A 17606-nucleotide genomic window follows, 5' to 3' on the forward strand; every position below is an offset into this window, starting at 1 on the left:
TGTGATGCATTGAAAAAATTCAATTATTATCCAAACTCTGAAGTTCCACAGTCAGGCTTAACTTACTTAAAAAAAACAAACAAAAAAACACACAAAAATGATATAAACTTGGTCAGCTTTAGAAAACAACAAAGGCTTGGCCTAGTTAATGTAGTAACACTTTAAGAAAGTTGGGTCTTCAAGTAATCTTCCATTTATAAATTCTAGTGCAGTGCCTGATGACCAATGTGCTTGAACTACAATGCTGCAAAACCCTACCTCATGTCCCCAGCCATGTTTGTTAAAACACAAGCACCTCACAAACTTAAAGGCATTCTTGCCATCAGAAGTCATGTTACCTTTCTGATGCAGAATTCAAATTTTTGATTTCTATGGAGTAACTTAGTCTGTGCTATGTTATAGTTTTGAGCACATGAACAGCGATAAACTCACAGATTTCATTGTTTACACAAAATAAATCATCATGACAAATCCTGTTTTCCATGCTGTGGCTAAGCTGTTTCTTCTAGTAAGGTAAAAATGCTGTGGTAGCCAAATGCTCAAGATAGAAGAGATTAATGAGGTTTATAACTGGGTGTCATATTGCACTTTCCTTTTGCAGTAAAGATGTAGAGTATCTGAAGGCCACGGTAGTTAAAGTGCAGCTTGTCCTTTTCAGACCCTAATGTTATTCCCTCAACCATGAGACACGGATTCATGAAAAAATGAGGCTTTGTTAACTTCAGTCCATTTGTAACAACTCATTCAGCTGCTGGGCCCTCCTGCACCATCACTGCACAAAGACCACATCTTTGGCCCTCTCTTTAGCATAAATACTCTCATATTTCAGCACATCCCCCTCCAATCCCCCGCATTTCCCAGTTCCCAACTGGGCCCTGGTGGTCCATCTTCTAAATGTCTGCTATCGGTCATCTGTGGAAGAGTTGAGATGGGCAAGTGGGAAGGTTTTGGCATTGCATGAAGGTTAGCTGTAAAGCACAGAGAGGAACACCTACATTAAGTATGTCAGAAATCACCAGTTTGTTTTGAATACACTTCCCTCAGCTGAACTAAGCTAACTAAGCTGTTCCTCAGCTTTCTGAACTAAGAACCAAGCATTAGCAGCCTGGAATTTATATAGGTATCAAAGCTAAGCAAGTTGTAATAACTGGGTGATTTTTTCCGGGAGCAATCCTCACTCAATACACAGGAAAACTGTGGCATCACTCACAAGGAAAGAGAAACAGTATTTTTTCTTGTTCCCCTTTCCAGCATCTTAGTAACTTGAAATGATGGGGATGAAGAGGCAGCAGATCCTTGGTTAAAGGCCTTTTAAATGAGAGTGAAGGAGGAATAATGGAGTCAAATCCCTCATGGTCTCTTGTATTGGTCAGAATTTGCACACCGCAATGCTCTACCCTAGGCTGATCTTTACCAAACTTAATCAACGTTGTACATGGACACCCTCTCACTGTTTGCTCAATGTATAGAGGGCATAAATTTTATTATTCTTATATCTTCTTGGTACCTGACAATCTAATACTGATTTCACAGTATTACTTACCAGTAATAATAACTGACCTTATTTTCTTTAGGAAAGGGGAAAAAATGAACTACATTTTTGTCAAAGTATGTTCACACCTCCTGTTTGTGGCAAATTCTATTTTAAAACATTTCTTCGCACACCCTCTGGCTACAGTGAAGCTGCTTAAGGCATTTAAAAATTAAAGCTAATCTCCTGTCAGATCCTGAACGCAATTTACTGTCTTTCAGCCTTGAAATAAGACTCTGCTGGTGTTTTATCCCTAAAGAATGAAACAAAGCAAAGTGCATGGTGCTTCTGTAGGTAGATGAGGTTCTTAGGGACATGGTTTAGAGGTGGACCTGGCAGTGCTAGGTTAATGGTTGGACTGACGATCTTAAAGGTCTTTTGCAACCAAAACGATTCCATGATTCTGTCACAACTCATTAAGTGTATTCAGGTTGGCTAAATGTCAGATACCATGCAGCTGACACCCAGTGAGAACCACATACTGCAGGGAACTGCTGTGCAGTTCTTTCATGCTATGGACATTCCTCTTCTGCCTTCAAAAGGTTTCATCAGTAAAACAGGAACACATTCCTTGGTGTTTCTCAATATGCAAACCTGATTCCTATCACCCTGAATGCAAGCTAAGGATACCTAGTAAGACAGTAGTCAGTCTTGCTGCAGAGATACAAAGAATTCTTTCACTTCTGTCCTTCACCAACAGTTGCTTTATGTCTCATTGTTTAGCAGGACAGCATAGCTGAAAATATCAAATACATCAGTGTCTTATGTATGCAAAAGCTTTACTTAGGGTACTTTATCATGTGGAAAATGAACTTACTGGTAAACGCAGAAAATGACAGAAAACGGCATATTTATTAGACTAGATATTGAAAATCTGAGAGCAAATGGGCCTACTGAAAACTGGATAGTTTTTGGTGCCCCTCACGGGAAAAATCAGTTGCTGGACTGACGGCTGGGAAATAAGATTTGCTGAGTTCAACTAGAAATTAAACAACTGTTGAGCATAAAATGTTTCCATAGCATCAGGGAATATGTCAATAAAGCAATGCTATTGCAATAATATACTAAGCTGGTATGAATATTCTGTTTTCACTCACGCAGGCTCCAATTTTATCTGCCAGTGCCCACATTGCACTGCCTGGTGAAGCCTTGCTGATGAACAAGACAGGAGAGTCAGCACGTGGCATCCACTTGGCAGTTCCTAGTTTGGCACAACCAAATCGAAAGCAGAGTACAAACGCTTGGGCATCTGGAGTTGCCTTTTAAAAACTAAGAACTAAGCAGAAGGCAGCAATGACTGAGTTCTGTATTCTGTACTTTAACTCTTTCATATAGGGAATTTTCCCTGTTATGCTCAAAGCTTTCTTCTTATCTCCTGGGTGCTGGATGATTAATTATAGAAGATAACCAAGCAGATGATGCCTGGAGATAAAGCAATTGATGGGATAGCTGGCAGTAAACAGTCGTCAAATGGAACAAAGACTTTCCTCCTCCCCTCTTCAGGCTGAAACTGAACTATCGCATCACAGGGAACCAGCAAAAGACACTCTGTGACTCTGGAGCCCTCTCTGCTGTTTAAGACTGTGATGGGGTCCCTCTATTGAATCTTACAACGTCAGTTAAAGAGCCTCCAGTCCCCAGCAGTTTGTTCCACTTTTCTGCCTGTGCTTGCGGGGGTAATAAGAGATATACAAGCAAACATGTTAAATGATGCAGTTTAAAACTTCTGATGATTATAATATTAAAAAAACCCACTTGTATATAACTGCAATCTGCATATATCATAGAATCATTTTGGTTGGAAGAGACCCTCACGATCATCAAGTCCAACCATTCACCTAACACTAGCACTAAACCATGTCCCTAAAAACCCCATCTACACGTCTTTTAAACATCTGCACTGCTTCCCTGGGCAGCCTGTTCCACTGCCTGACAACCCTTTCCGTGAAGAAATGTTTCCTAATATTCAATCTAAACCTCCCCTCGTGCAACTTGAGGCCATTTCCTCTTGTCCTATCACTTGCTACTTGGGAGGAGAGACCAACACCCTCCATGCTACAACCTCCTTTCAGGTAGTTGTAGACAACTACAAGGTCTCCACTCAGCCTCCTTTTCTCCAGGCTAAACAGCCCCAGTTCCCTCAGCCTCTCCTCATCAGACTTGTGCTCCAGGCCCCTCACCAGCCTTGTCACTTTTCTCTGTGCTCTCTCCAGCACCTCAATGTCTTTCCCATAGTGAGGGACCCAAAACTGAGCACAGGATTCAAGGTATGGCCTCACCAGTGCTGAGTACAGTGGCATGATCACTTCTCTAGTCCTGCTGGCCAAATTGTAGCTGATACGTCAGGATGCTGTTGTCCTTTTTGGCCACCTGAGCACACTATATGATTATGTACTTATCAGATACACATTTATAATTACATAGGCTATACATTAACCTGTAAGATTAATATAACTGCCAACTGATGGCACCTTATGCTGCTGTGCTACAAGATGTGAGCAATAGAGAGCTGACATGATGCCTCTGTGCTGCTCTTTCTCAGGGGCTGATAACTCCCAACAAATGAAAGAAACAAGGCAGTTGCCAATAGTAACTCCTTAAACTACAGATGCTCATCAGCAGAAGCCCTTAGAAAATCAATGTGTCTTTTCCCCTGTCAAAAGAGTAAGTCCAGATATGAATCTAAATATTACATTCTATTTAAAAAAATGTATTTCATTATAGAATATTAAAAATGGCCTAATATATAATACAGAAAGTAGTACTGTAAGTATTAGAAACATTTTAAAGCTACCATTAGACACAGGTTACCTGGCATTTGAATTTGGTTACCACAACTGATGCGTAACAATTTATTCAGCTAAGTGCCTGAGCCTTCACTTTAGTTGAAACTTCATGGCACTTCTACAATTTTTACTAGTCTGTCTGTGGTTTGTAACAAGTAAATCTCAAATCTGTAAACCTTACACAAACCACACACACACGCAAGTGTAAATGCGAAAGGTTTCCCTCCAGTCTATCTCTCAGTCTTCTTTTGGAATGGAATGAAAAATGACAGGGCAAGCTTGAACATCTGGATTTTGGTTCTTAAGCAGTGTCCACTGATTAAATATAAGATAGCATTCTACACAATTAGCTTCTCCCCTTCATCAGTCTGTTGATTTCATGAAAACTGCTACTTTTCCCATCTGTCTGTAACTACATGTCTATTAAAAAAAAGGCAAAGCAGCACTGAAATTGCTTTTAGAAGAGCACCGGTGCTATTATACTTAAAGCTGGAAAGAGATTTTAGCTGTTTCTTATAGAACATGTATAATAACCGAGGAGTACTGCGCAGCTCTCCTGCTGGACATTAACTTAGAGACAGACGGATGAACGTGGTGCGGTGCGCACAGCGTGACACCCTTGGCACCTTGAGCCTGCTCTGTTGCTAAGGGAAAACCTGTTGTAATACATCAAGCACTCAGGAATATGAAGATACAGCTGGCCGCATGTCTTGCTGACGATTTAGTTAACAGGAACCATGCAGACAGCTGGAGTTGGTGTTTGGAAATGTATAATACTGCTGTTAAGAAGCAATTGCTCCTTCCTTGGTATAAACAAACAAGTAAGTACAGACTATTCTGGGTCATTTTTAGTGACGGGGAGCTAGGGAGCTTTCACAGTGGTCTGTGAGAAACTGCTTTTTCTGATCAGCACCTGGTATGTTCCTCAAGCAGTGATCTTGCTGCAGCCTCACAGAGCCAGACATGCTTTTACCCCAATGGCAGCAATGTAAATCAAGGTGCTTGCAGCAATCATTAAGACATCACTGGCCTTCCAAGACGAGTCCGAGCCATGAACAGATGCCACCAATCCCAGTCCCCTCAGAGAGTTAAATGTCCTGCTTTCCCAAGAGCTGCTTGCATGATTGATGGCCTGCTTTCAGCTCAGTGCATGCAACTTCACCAACTTGCGCAGGGTTTGCAGGCAGACGTGTGTGTGAGGGCACAGCTATGAGTGTCACTGGAGTGGACAGCAGCAGCTGCAGTGAAGAAGCTTGTGGCCTCCCAAAGGAGCCCTCTGCTCATCACTTTCATATAGCGGGCACTAACTAACACGAAATCAGCCTGGAAAGCCTTGCGGCTCAGAGGCAGATGACCAAACGCTAATCCCATGGCTGCCAGCAGCTGACATTAGCCATGGTAAAGGATCTTAACTGATTGCAACTTCTGTGTCATCACAGAAGACTTAAGGAAGAGCTCAACTGGGAAACTGGGACAGAATTAAAAAAAAGAAGGTAATTTGGCAGTAGGTTTGCCCTTCAGGCTGCCTTGGAAAACCCCTGTATTCTGCAGTGTGGTGGCCGAGTTCAGAGACATGGCCACTATCCTGAGAAAAAGCCCTTGCTGATGAGCAGCCTGTTTGCAGTTACTCCTGCTGGGTAAGGCAGGGTTCCCTTGAGTACCTCACTCCTCACACAGCCTGCGCCTCTATGCACAGCTCACAAGTGAGGGAATGCTCTCCCCTGACATAGCAAACCCCTGCTGCAATGGAGAAATGCAGGAATTTAGCACCTGGACAAATTATTTTGGGACTTCTGCACTGTACTGAGGCTGACACATCCCACAGCCAAAGGGACATGTGCTACAAGTCCACCAGTTTTCTTTCAGGGAAGTCTGTGTCTTCATTTAGTTTACAACTGTGCCATGACCTCAGGGCTGAATTGTAGTGTAATCTAAACAGGTCAAGCATTGGACCAAAACATCTAGTTCTTCAACAGCCTTATCTGGCAATGGCAGTAAGACTAGTGTTTAGAGTAGAATCTCTACTTTTATTTAGAAAGAAGCATTTTTTCCTGAAGTCCCTAATGGCAATGAAGTAACAAATAATGGCAAGCAGCATTATACACACTCTTTAAGCTGAGAGCAAATTACCAAGCGTGCCTTATTTTCTAAAATCGGAATCACTCTCTCAACTGTGTGGGTGAAATTCTTCAGCTGAGTCCTTCCCTGCTGGTATATAAATTTTACATTCAGCTACACAGCCACAAAACAGGGCTGTTGGAAGGAGTCACTGCTAACTTACAACCAAAGTCACATCGGTGTGACTAATCGCATCAGCTCTCTTACATACTGGGACTCTAATGGCTTCTATTTAAAGCCTTGCAGCTTGTCTACAATTTTTTCAGTAATCAATACAACTAATTCCCATGTTTTGAAGAAGCAGCTTTAATACCAGCCTGATGCTTCAAAGCCTTGAGACAGTACTTAAGATCACACTTGGCAGAACACATTTCCATGCGGCCCAGACAGCCTGGGAAGGCTCAAGTGCAGCCTTTCAGATCACACGAAGATTTAAAAAAAACCTACAACACACCAAACCAAAACCAAGAGCTTATGTTTCTTAACAGAACGATGCCTTTTTTCTCTACTCTGACACAATACTGCCACTATCAACAAGGGTGAAAAAGTGCTTCTGCTGTAGCAGCAGGTTTACAGTACTACTTGTGCAGGCATGACTGGTCTGTGGAAGGAGGTAGGATATTTTTCTTCCAGCTCTATGAAATAGAGTGTCTTCAATGATTGGGAGGTTTCCCAAGGTTTTACACAGGGAGGGTACTTTCCTGCATGGTTGCTACTCATACTGCAAGTTTCACTGTTATTTTTTTCCAGTGGTTAATAGACCTCCTTTATCTTCCAGTCTTATGGAATCTTCCTATAGATCATCCACTGAAGAATGGATTCACATGGCATGCCTAAATATTTGACTCGATTTGATCTGTTGGTCAGCCTGGGAGCCTCTTTCCCACTTTCCCTCTGATCCTGAAGAACAAGATGTTGCCAATGGTGATGCCACTAGTCTGACTGTCATTCACTGCAGTGGATCCTCTCCAGAAAAACACAGCAACCACGGGTGGCCACGGGAGATCAGCTACAGTGGCCATCTGACATGGCTGCAACAGAGGCAAATTTGAAGTCCAGTTCCTTCGTCTTGTGGCACATAATGACTTGAGTCATACCGATGTCTACTGAGCTTGTGTGCTGAAGCATTTGAAGGCTCAGGTCCTCGAATCAAACTGAGTCTTTAGAGCTCATGTGTCTTATTTTCCGCTCTGTCTGTTGACAAGCAATCCTAAGAATCTGTCACTAGCAGGCAAAAATAGAAACAGGACAGGAAAAGCTATGAACCTCAAAAGTGTTTCTGGAATTTCAGTGAGGACAAATCTCTCCTGATGAGCTTATGAAAGATCTGACCTTGAAAGTACTCTGGAGAACTTTTGGGAAAAAATAATCCTGTTATTACTGCAGTAATTAAAAATTACTCTGCAGGGAATGGTGATGGTAATGTGAGAAGTTCATGATTGATCAGAACTTGAGTAAGATGACAAATGCCCAGAAGGGTTAAGAAAATACTCAGTTCGGAGAAAGTTTTGAGACTGAAACAGCATTCTCACAACAATTTATAAAGGGGAAAGCTATCCCCTTTGTGAGTCTGTAACACCACCGATAGACTCGAAGGGAGGCTCCAGCTGTATGGAACAGCCTTGGCTTGGCACAGCACACAAGAGAAAACCTCAGGGTGTGTGATGGTAGATGACATGAGAGCTGTGGAAAGTTTTAGCTGTTCAGGTAAAAAGTATAGGAAACAAACAGCAGAAGAAATCTCCTAACTCAGCTACTCGTGGACTGAGCTGCTTCATTTTCAACTGTGAAATAAGACAGAGAGCACCACATACCACTTTCTCAGACTGGGACAAGGGAGTGGGGATGGTTACAAATGCTGCTGGCTTGTGTACTGTATGGTTTCCTTGATGTAAATTAGTTTCCCTACATGCAAAGGCCACGTGTGACTCAGTCAAAAGGCCCTACACTAAAAATAAGGGGAGAGAGAAATGATGTCAGCCCTCCATTATTCAACAGTAAATTTGTGAACGTGGGGAGAGTTACAAAGCAGACAGCTCCTGCACGGAAGGTATGCAACACTGGGGATAAAGAGAAAACCTGCCTGGGGTATCAACAGATTCAATTAAAGGACTCTGAGCATCATATCCTAACACAATTGCAGCATTTCCCACTTTACTAGTTTGAGAATACAGAAACAGAAGTTGCATTTACTCTGGTCATCTGCTTCAATATTTGCTGTGATCCCTACCACCTGTGTGAGTTTTCTTACAAAACTGCCTGTTTGTCGCTAAAAAGACTTGTGAAGAAACAGTTTTTTTGGGGGAAGGTGCACTGTATGTATGTGTGCAAGCTGGTCATTTTGAAACACATCAGGCTCAGTAAAATTTCTCCCTGAAAGTCAGCCCCTTGCAATGCTTCCCAGCACAGTCAAGCTATAGATCCTATGTCAGTGCCAGCACCGTCTCTAAGATTGCCCTATTTAGTTCATTTTGAGAGTAAGCAAAACCAACATGCACAAAAGTACACCCAGGATGGAAGACCAGTGCCGTGTGACGTGGCAGGGAACAGCGACTGCAGTTCTGACACGTGCTGCCTTTCCCACTGGTCACGGTAAATGGTGCCCGGGGACACGCTGTTATCCCACTGCACATGAGACAAATGTGGGTTTTCGTTTTCCTGACACATGGGTTACCAAGGTTTTGTTCATTTAAAAGAAGAGAGAAAAGAAAGGCAGATCTCTGATATCTCTTTGCATGTTGAAGCCAACTTGAAATTAGAAGTAGTGAGAGCAATTACATAAAATAACTCTAGCCTGTAAGATGTCTAGCCTCAGTTAATGATAGCTGATTTTCTTTGTACTCCAGTACTATGATCACACTCTCTTCTCCAGATAAAAGCAACAGAGCTTCATAAGAAACGACAACTCACCTTTATTGAACTGCTCCTGCTTTTAGCATTAGGTGGAGAGGATAATTTTCTAGTTGAGATGAAAGACAGAGAGTTCAACAAATGTTTCTTACCGTTAAGGACAATGCCATGCAAACAAAAGTGAACTTCTTGATATGTGTTGCTGTGACGGTGCTGTTGGTGTTCACCAATTTATTGCTGGGGTTATTCTAGGGTAAGAGAAAGAGATAAAGAGCATTAGCTTGGCTCCAGACTAGCAGGAGGCTGACGGCACCAGGGTCGTGCTGGACCTGACTGTGTGCTTGCATGTCCATCTTTGCTTGTTTGTTTTTTAACCAAGAGCTTTCTGAGTACTTTGTACCACCACAGAATATTTTACACTTAAAAAGACAGCAACTGCTCCTGTGGTGACTGAGTAATCTCCCTACTTTTCTAAGGAATAAGTTGTATTTCACAAATTCAGCTTTGAAAAAGGGTGGTAGCTCTTTCTAAGGAAACTCCACATGATTTGTTTTACCTTAATTTAAAGTTTGTAGTATGTTTAGACAGGAAAAATAGGATTCCATTATTTTTTACCACAGAGTGGTACTGAATCCGTATGCCAATGCAAGCACCCTTATTGATCCAATTAGACAAGCAGGTAATATAAACAAAGCTCCTGTAACAGCTGGCTCGTTTAGTGCAGTTTAAGGAACAGAACATAATTAGGACTATTAGATGTTCCACCTTGAACATGGGCTCTGTGCTCACATGGCAGCGAAGTTTTATTTAAAACAACAACAAAAGCCCTCTTCGAAATGTCTAATGTAGCAAATGAAGCTGAAGATTTTAAATTGCCCTCAGGGAACACATAAAAACAAACTAAATGGTCTGTGAAAGGAGAGGATGGGATATGAAAAACAGGGCATTATTAGGAGCCCTGTAGCAATAGGCTGCTGGGTCATCCATTTCGTTTACCCTGGGGCTGTTTGAGGTACAGAAGTGTGCGCCCACACTGATAAACCTGTGCCATGAGAGGCAGTTCAACATTTATTCACCCTCGATGTAACTCAGGTAGAACAGCAGGACCTGTCACAGGGTCAGCCTGCTTTACTGACGTGACTTGTAAGAGAAATAGGAACTTATGCAAACACATCTTGGGAATGGACAAACCAAACATGAGCTCTGTGAAGGGTACACCATTTCACACTCATTTAAGCAGTTGACGGAATTTTGCAGTTTAAAGCTTTTGTGGTGATCAGTGCAGTGACAGCACCTGGATAGCCCCATATCTGCTTGGAAGTTTGGGTGTGTGAAGATGCACGTAGGTAACCCAGACCCTAAAGCAGGAAGCTGCTCCCGTGTTTGCCCTTTTTGGGAAAAGGTTCTGAAAACCCTCTGTAAACCTTTTTTTTCACAGATCTATTCTTATTTCTTGCATTTCTGAAGAAAGCAGAGATATGAGCTTACTCACTCACTGATGGACACTTTGTGAGAAATCACTTCATTAGCTAAGCAGCTACATCATAGTGAGTGAGGGCTTTTTTTCATCCTTCAAATATAGCACCTATCTATTCAAAAGGTAGGCTAAACACCTTGTAACACAGAGCTAAGGTTAAAATTATAAATTGGACAACAGCTTGAAGCCACCAAAATCCAATCCATTTTAACAAGCATTTTAAGAAATCCTTCTCAGTGGGACAAGGAACAACAGGCATCAAAAGCAAACGTAAAGAAAAGCAAGACAATAGATGGCCATTAATATAGCCCTATTTAATGTTTGGTTGGTTCATTTTTAAAGAATCTGTTACACTTGACTATGGAGCCATTAACTATCTTTCTTCATGTTTGTTTAGCATAAATTACTTTGACATCACTGAAGCCACCCCAAATTAAAATGTTGTTGAGAGCAAGAGGAGGACCACGCATGTGAAACCACATGAAACGTAACAGCCCTAAGACGGGCACTCACCTTGTCAAAAGCAGGGTATACAGCTCTGATCTCTGTCAGCCAGCCATAGGGCATGTGTCCCACAGGATACGTAGCTGTCAGAATGGCCACCGCCTATGAAAAGAGGCAGGGAAATATATATGAACTTCAAATCTTTGAACAGAACAGCTAAACTAACATAGGGGGCCATTTCCCGCCAATATCACCACATTGACACCGTGGGAAATCAGGCAGGTGACTGGAAACTCTGTTTCAGGAAAGCCAACAGAGCAGCCATCATTTGGCCCGTCATTTTAAGCTTATGAAATCTTTGGTGCCATGAAGCTACGTTACTCAACTTTGTGATTTCACCATCACTCTGATGCTTTGGGATAATAGTTAATTTGAGCTGGTGTGTGCCCCTCAGCCAGCCAAATGTCTCCCTCCCACATTTCTCCCAAGTTATTTTACCTACAGATACCTGAGTAGCAGAATGCTTTACAGCTCACAGTAGCTTTGGGCCATGTTTCATAATTTTAATTTATATACATTTTATTTGGTTATTCAGAAGTAACATAGTTTTAAGTAAGACAGGCTACAAAACAGTAGGCCTCAGTGGCTGACTGACTTTGGATATCAAATTTGTAAAACTCTTCTGTATACTGGTGCTCCAGACACTGATGTTATCTGCATTGACAGCACCTCCCTTTCCAGAGGTAAATATTTCAGAAATCAGAGGAAGCCGAAACATGACCATTACTGTTAGTGTGAACACACCACGAAACCATCAGCTATATCATATATTTGGAGTCATCCTAATAGCAACAAAATGCCATTGGCTAGCCATGAAGCTTTCTGCATCTAAAATCAAAAGTCACCAAAAAATGCAAAGCTGATCTCTGCTAACCCACTCTGGCTGCCCCTGTACTGAGAATGCTATTCATGCATAGACTGATCCCTGATTTACACATGTAAAAGCATGACATTTCCCAGATTCTCTCTCCGCAACTGTTTATTTGCAGTCACTGGCAACTCCTGAGTGGGTGAAATACACAGTATCATGTAGGAGAAATTAGCAGCGCTAAGAGAACGTTTGTTAGGCATCACCTGTTTGAATTTTCCATTCACTACCTTACCACCCTCTTCTTCCAACGGAAAAAAACTGCGAGAGATTTGCCAATGACCACATGGATCTAGACATCCTACCACTGAAATTGGCAGCAAATATCCCAACCAGGAGACAGATTTTTTTTTAATGTGCTTCCTTATGTCTCTACCCCTATTCGGTGTGAGGCACTGACTGCTAACAGTAGTTTTGCATCAGTTTGTACAGCCATAAATCTCCATGACAGGAAACAGCAGAACACACGAGTGCTGATGTCTGTCCTAAAATCTCTGTGATCTGAATGCTTCGGAGCATTGGTAGCTATATGGAGAGCACGAAAACCTGGGACACAGGAACTGTTCAGTGACAAAGATTCTACTGGTCTTGTGGGTGAGGTCCCACTAGGCCCGTCAGAAACGCTCATGGTAAAGAGTCATCTTCTCAAGGATACAGAGAGCACTAAACAGAAATGTACTTAAGACGATTTTTTCTTGTCAGCATGGCTGAGAACAGAAACACAGAGGTAATTTCATGCAAATGATGGTTTGTAGTAATGGAGAGCACTGCCTTTCTTACCTCTGTGGCTGAAGAACTACCACCTAGGTCCCGGGAGACGAAAAGGTTGACAATGGGCCTACTTATTCGCTGAGTTGCCAAAATCAATGCCAAAGGCCACCAGAAACTCAGCATCTTCCTTATTGTAGCCTCTCCCTACAACACATAGGAAAAAATGAAAAAAAGAAGTGGGTTTGGAAGAAAATGTGCAGAACTGGACTAAAAGCAGAGAGAAGGGATTTTTGCTTTTCCTACACATTGTCAGTTTGGTACATTCATTTCCATAGTTTTCAAGATGAGGAGCCTAAAATATTTTCACTGATGTTGGTAATACTGACTCAAAAGAAGCTGTGTCATGGATCTCAATAAATAATGCATAAGGTATCTATCTGTTTGTTCTGGCTACCAGACAAAGATATGTGAAAAACAATATGACATTCAGGGAAAAAAAGAATTTTGAGACCTTCTTCCCTGTGAAATAAGGTGTATGCTTAGTTCACTCTGTGCTGTCTTGCAGCTCAGTACAGAGCTCAGTGTGGAGGTGCTCAGCAGACAGCACATCCATATCATGGGAAACACTGCCTCATGTGCACACTTCACAGAACATAGAATCACAGAATGTAAGGGATTGGAAGGGATCTCAAAAGATCATCTAGTCCAATCCCCCTGCAGGAGCAGGAACACCTAGATGAGGTTACACAGGAATGTGTCCAGGCAGGTTTTGAATGTCTCCAGAGAAGGAGACTCCACAACCCCCCTGCACAGCCTGTTCCAGTGCTCTGTCACCCTCACTGTGAAGAAGTTTCTTCTCATATTTAAGTGGAACCTCTTGTGTTCCAATTTGAACCCATTACCCCTTGTCCTACTGTTGGCTGTCACTGAGACGAGCCTGGCTCCATCCTCGTGACACTCACCCTTTATATATCTGTAAACATTAATGAGGTCACCCCTCAGTCTCCTCTTCTCCAAGCTAAAGAGACCCAGCTCCCTCAGCCTTTCCTCATCAGGGAGATGCTCCACTCCCTTTGTTGCCCTGCACTGGACTCTCTCCAGCAGTTCCCTGTCCTTCTTGAACTGAGGGGCCCAGAACTGGACACAGTATTCCAGATGTGGTCTCACCAGGGCACAGTAGAGAGGAAGGAGAACCTCTCTTGACCTACTAACCACCCCCCTTCTAACACACCCCAGGATGCCATTTGCCTTCCTGGCCACAAGGGCACAGTGCTGGCTCATGGTCATCCTGCTGTCCACCAGGGCCCCCAGGTCCCTTTCCCCTACGCTGCTCTCTAATAGGTCATTCCCCAATTTATAATGGAAGTTGGGGTTGTTCCTACCCAGATGCAAGACTCTACAGTTTCCCTTGTTATATTTCATTAAATTTTTCCCTGCCCAACACTCGCCAGCCTGTCCAGGTCTCGCTGGATGGCAGCACAGTCTTCTGGCGTGTCAGCCACTCCTCTCAGCTTGGTGTCATCAGCAAACTTGCTGACAGTGCACTCTATTCCCTCGTCCAAATTGTTGATGAATATATTGAATAGTACTGGCCCCAGTACTGACCCCTGAGGCACTCCACCAGATACAGGCCTCCAACTGGACTCTGCCACATTGACAACGACTCTCTGGCTTCTTTCCTTCAGCCAGTTCGCAGTCCACCTCACTACCCCATTGACCAGACCACAGTTCCTCAGTTTAGCTTGCTGGAATAGTTTCTACTATGTCTCTTTAAGTGAAATTGTCTTTTTTTCTGCAGGATGGAGAGAGGAGGCCCTTCACGCACAGTGGTTTAATACAGTATTATAACACAAAAAAAGCAAGTTTAAAATCAGTGAATTTGAAAAAGCACAAAATATTAAAACATACCCCCATTTCAGGCCCGCTTCTGTCAGGAATGACATCATGTATGTTCCTGTAGTATCCGAGGCATAAAGTGGTACATCGGACAAGTGCTCCCATGTATAAGGACAAGATTGGGATCAAGAGAGGCTCCCTGCACTCCAAGTGACTGTGAAGCAAAATGGCTACAAAAACAACCTGCAGGGCAAACAAATACACGATTAGTAATTTGTCTGTGTGTTTCCTTAGGGCCAACAGATCGCCTGCTTGACTCCAAGCCAGTCCATCTGAACCAACAACCATGCGTGACTACAGTAATTATCTCACTTCGAGCTTGTGGCATTTGAAACTTTAGTCAGGACCACCCCTGCATTCGGCCATACAGATGAGAAGAACAAGAGTTAACACTATCCAGAAGCTCCATTAAACAGTACTTGAAGGTATGGACAGGTGTCAGACTAGGAGCCATAAATAGGAGAAGGTTGACATGCAAGTCTGGCAAGGACTGGCAGCAAGCACGGGGCTGAGTGCCACCCTTCCCAGGAGAATGTGCTATTCTGATATAAGCTGAGGCTGGAGACGTGTTTCTAGGGTCAGCTTCTAAGCCACACTTTTTTTTGTTTTGCAGGGGGGGAGGGCAGCAGGCAGTGGCAGTTAAAAAGCCAGATGTTTTAAAGTATTCACTTCAGCATTTAGAAGGAGGATATCTTAAGTCATCCTAATTTTCTACTTTTCTGAGTGAAATTTCAGTATTTCATTATTCTCTCTTCAGCTGAGTGCCACATAGACGTAAATGAAATGGAAACTTTGGGCTAATGAACAGCTCATAATTGAGTCTCGCACGATTAAATGCTCAATGCAGAAAATGCAAAGTAATTGATTAATATGATATTACTCTCTTTGTTAAGTACAGAGCTGATGGCGTGCCTGTTAAATTCCAAACATCTCTGGATGGAGGGCACCCCTGGAAAGTCAACTGTGTTTGGTGTTGGAAACAGCAGAATCAAGGACAACGCTGCCGGGACATGCTGGCATCAAGTAAATTACAAGGAACACAAAACACATTGTTCAGGGACAGGCTCTCTCCTTCACTGCTAGAGCTTGAGAAACACTTAAGAAAAATCACTCTGTGCAAAAGTTTATTAGGCAGGCCACGCTGTTTATGAGGGTTTGCAAGACTGTTCTTTCGAACCTGACAACAGAAACGTTTTTCAGTAAACAGACGCAGTCACAAAAACTGTGTGTATGAAGCTACTGAAGGAGAATTAGCTACTGCCTGCACACCTGTTGCTTGTGTAGGGAGCAGACAGAGGTGTAGAGAGTTCTGGGGTATGTAGACTCACAACTTTTTGTCTTCTGGATTTGCTCTTTCTCTGTGGACAATACTCTGTGGAGTATTTTGTTGAGAGAAGATGACAGGTGTCTTACTCTTCACAACCCTGGCACCCCACTCACCCACCATTGTGGAAAGGGCATGTGTATTATACCATGTGCAAAAGAATTTGTTTCTGTATTTAGCTGTATATGACCTGACATGCATCTAGGGTCAGCAAACTTTGTAGGTCACGTCAGAACAAGAGTAGATCTTGAAAGTAAAAGTCGTTTACAGTAATTGGTACTATCTTCAGGGACTTAGTGCAGTACTGCAGAGGGGCACACCTGCCAAACAGAGAATAGCAGCTGACCGAATGGTTCAACCTGGTTTATAGTTTGCTCATATTTAGTGGGAGGAAAATACTGTGGAAAATTGAACCAAGTGCTGTTGACTTCATACTTCCTTTGATGTTGTACTGTTATTACCCTCTTTCTTATCCAGTCATTACACCATTCAGCTGCTAATAGGGCAGTATAGCAACTGTTTTATAGGTGCTGAGACTCTCCACTTCATAGTATTTTTATATATGCTTTAAAAAGAGGGTGGTATGTTGGTTCTCAAGTGCTACAACACTGGCCATGAGCAATGTGTATGAATGTTGCTTTCTAAGTGTGTCTAGTACAAAGCAACAGGATAGTTAACACATCCCTCACAAATGAAAGTTCAAACAACATTTGGTCTTCCTTGCATCACGCGGGGCTATCACCACAGATCCCTTGTGCTGCCATTCTGAGCCTTCACCTTTTCGACCAGTAACAAGAACAGTGCCATACTGGCACTCAGAAGATGGTTTACACTACCGCATTTCACTGTAGCAGACAGCACATGCAAAATTGACAGGTGAACTGGAGAATCAAGCCTTCACTTCCCCACCTACAAGCCTTACTCAGGATTTCAGTGCAACTGTGTGGAGTGCAGAAGAGAAAGCACAGGGGAGAAAAGTGTCTTTCAAAGCACGCCGTCAGCCTCAGGACTGGTAGCAGCCATTGGTTTCATTGCCTGGCCTTTCTTTTTCCCAGATGTACCCACATATATACAACTTGTTTCTCAGCCATTCTGAAACAGGGTTGTGGAAGTGCTGAAAGACATGGCCTTAGCCCAAACAATCCTGGTTCCCTTCCCCTGATAGTGGTTTGGGACTGACTTGCTCCTGTCAAGTGAGACCAGCCTAAGCCACAAATGTCAGCAAACAGCCTACACGTGATGGGGAAACAGGTAGAGAACAGCACACAAGATTACTTCCTCTGGTGTGCTCTTCATGGTAGAGAGAGAAGGCAACCTCTGTGCAAGAGAGCTCCTGCTGAGGAAAGCATCCAGTCCATAACACAACAGGAACAGTGACTGCTAAGAGGAGCCCATTACCTGAGCTATGACATCTGAGATGGATGCACATCCCACTAGGAAACTGTACTTGTGTTTCAGCAGAATCCCAGCATGGGTCCATGCCTGAAAAAAAAGCAAAGAGGAGTGTGGGAAGTGATCATGGTATTTGTGAATGATTAGAG

At 42.9% G+C, this 17606-nt stretch overlaps 1 protein-coding gene across 1 annotated transcript in view; it reads right to left on the bottom strand.

Moving 5' to 3' along the window:
• The window catches only part of ANKH (ANKH inorganic pyrophosphate transport regulator), a 96548-nt gene that overhangs the window by 13146 nt on the left and 65796 nt on the right, over window positions 1-17606 (bottom strand). The window contains exons 4-8 of the mRNA XM_082047062.1: window positions 17464-17547; window positions 14754-14924; window positions 12915-13049; window positions 11276-11368; window positions 9438-9533 (exon numbers count right to left, since the gene is read on the bottom strand). Coding sequence (XP_081903188.1) covers window positions 9438-9533; window positions 11276-11368; window positions 12915-13049; window positions 14754-14924; window positions 17464-17547 — 579 coding nt within the window. The remainder of the gene's footprint in view (window positions 1-9437; window positions 9534-11275; window positions 11369-12914; window positions 13050-14753; window positions 14925-17463; window positions 17548-17606) is intronic.

The sequence above is a fragment of the Streptopelia decaocto genome, assembly GCF_964273445.1.
Source record: "Streptopelia decaocto genome assembly, chromosome: 2".
NCBI lineage: Eukaryota > Metazoa > Chordata > Aves > Columbiformes > Columbidae > Streptopelia > Streptopelia decaocto.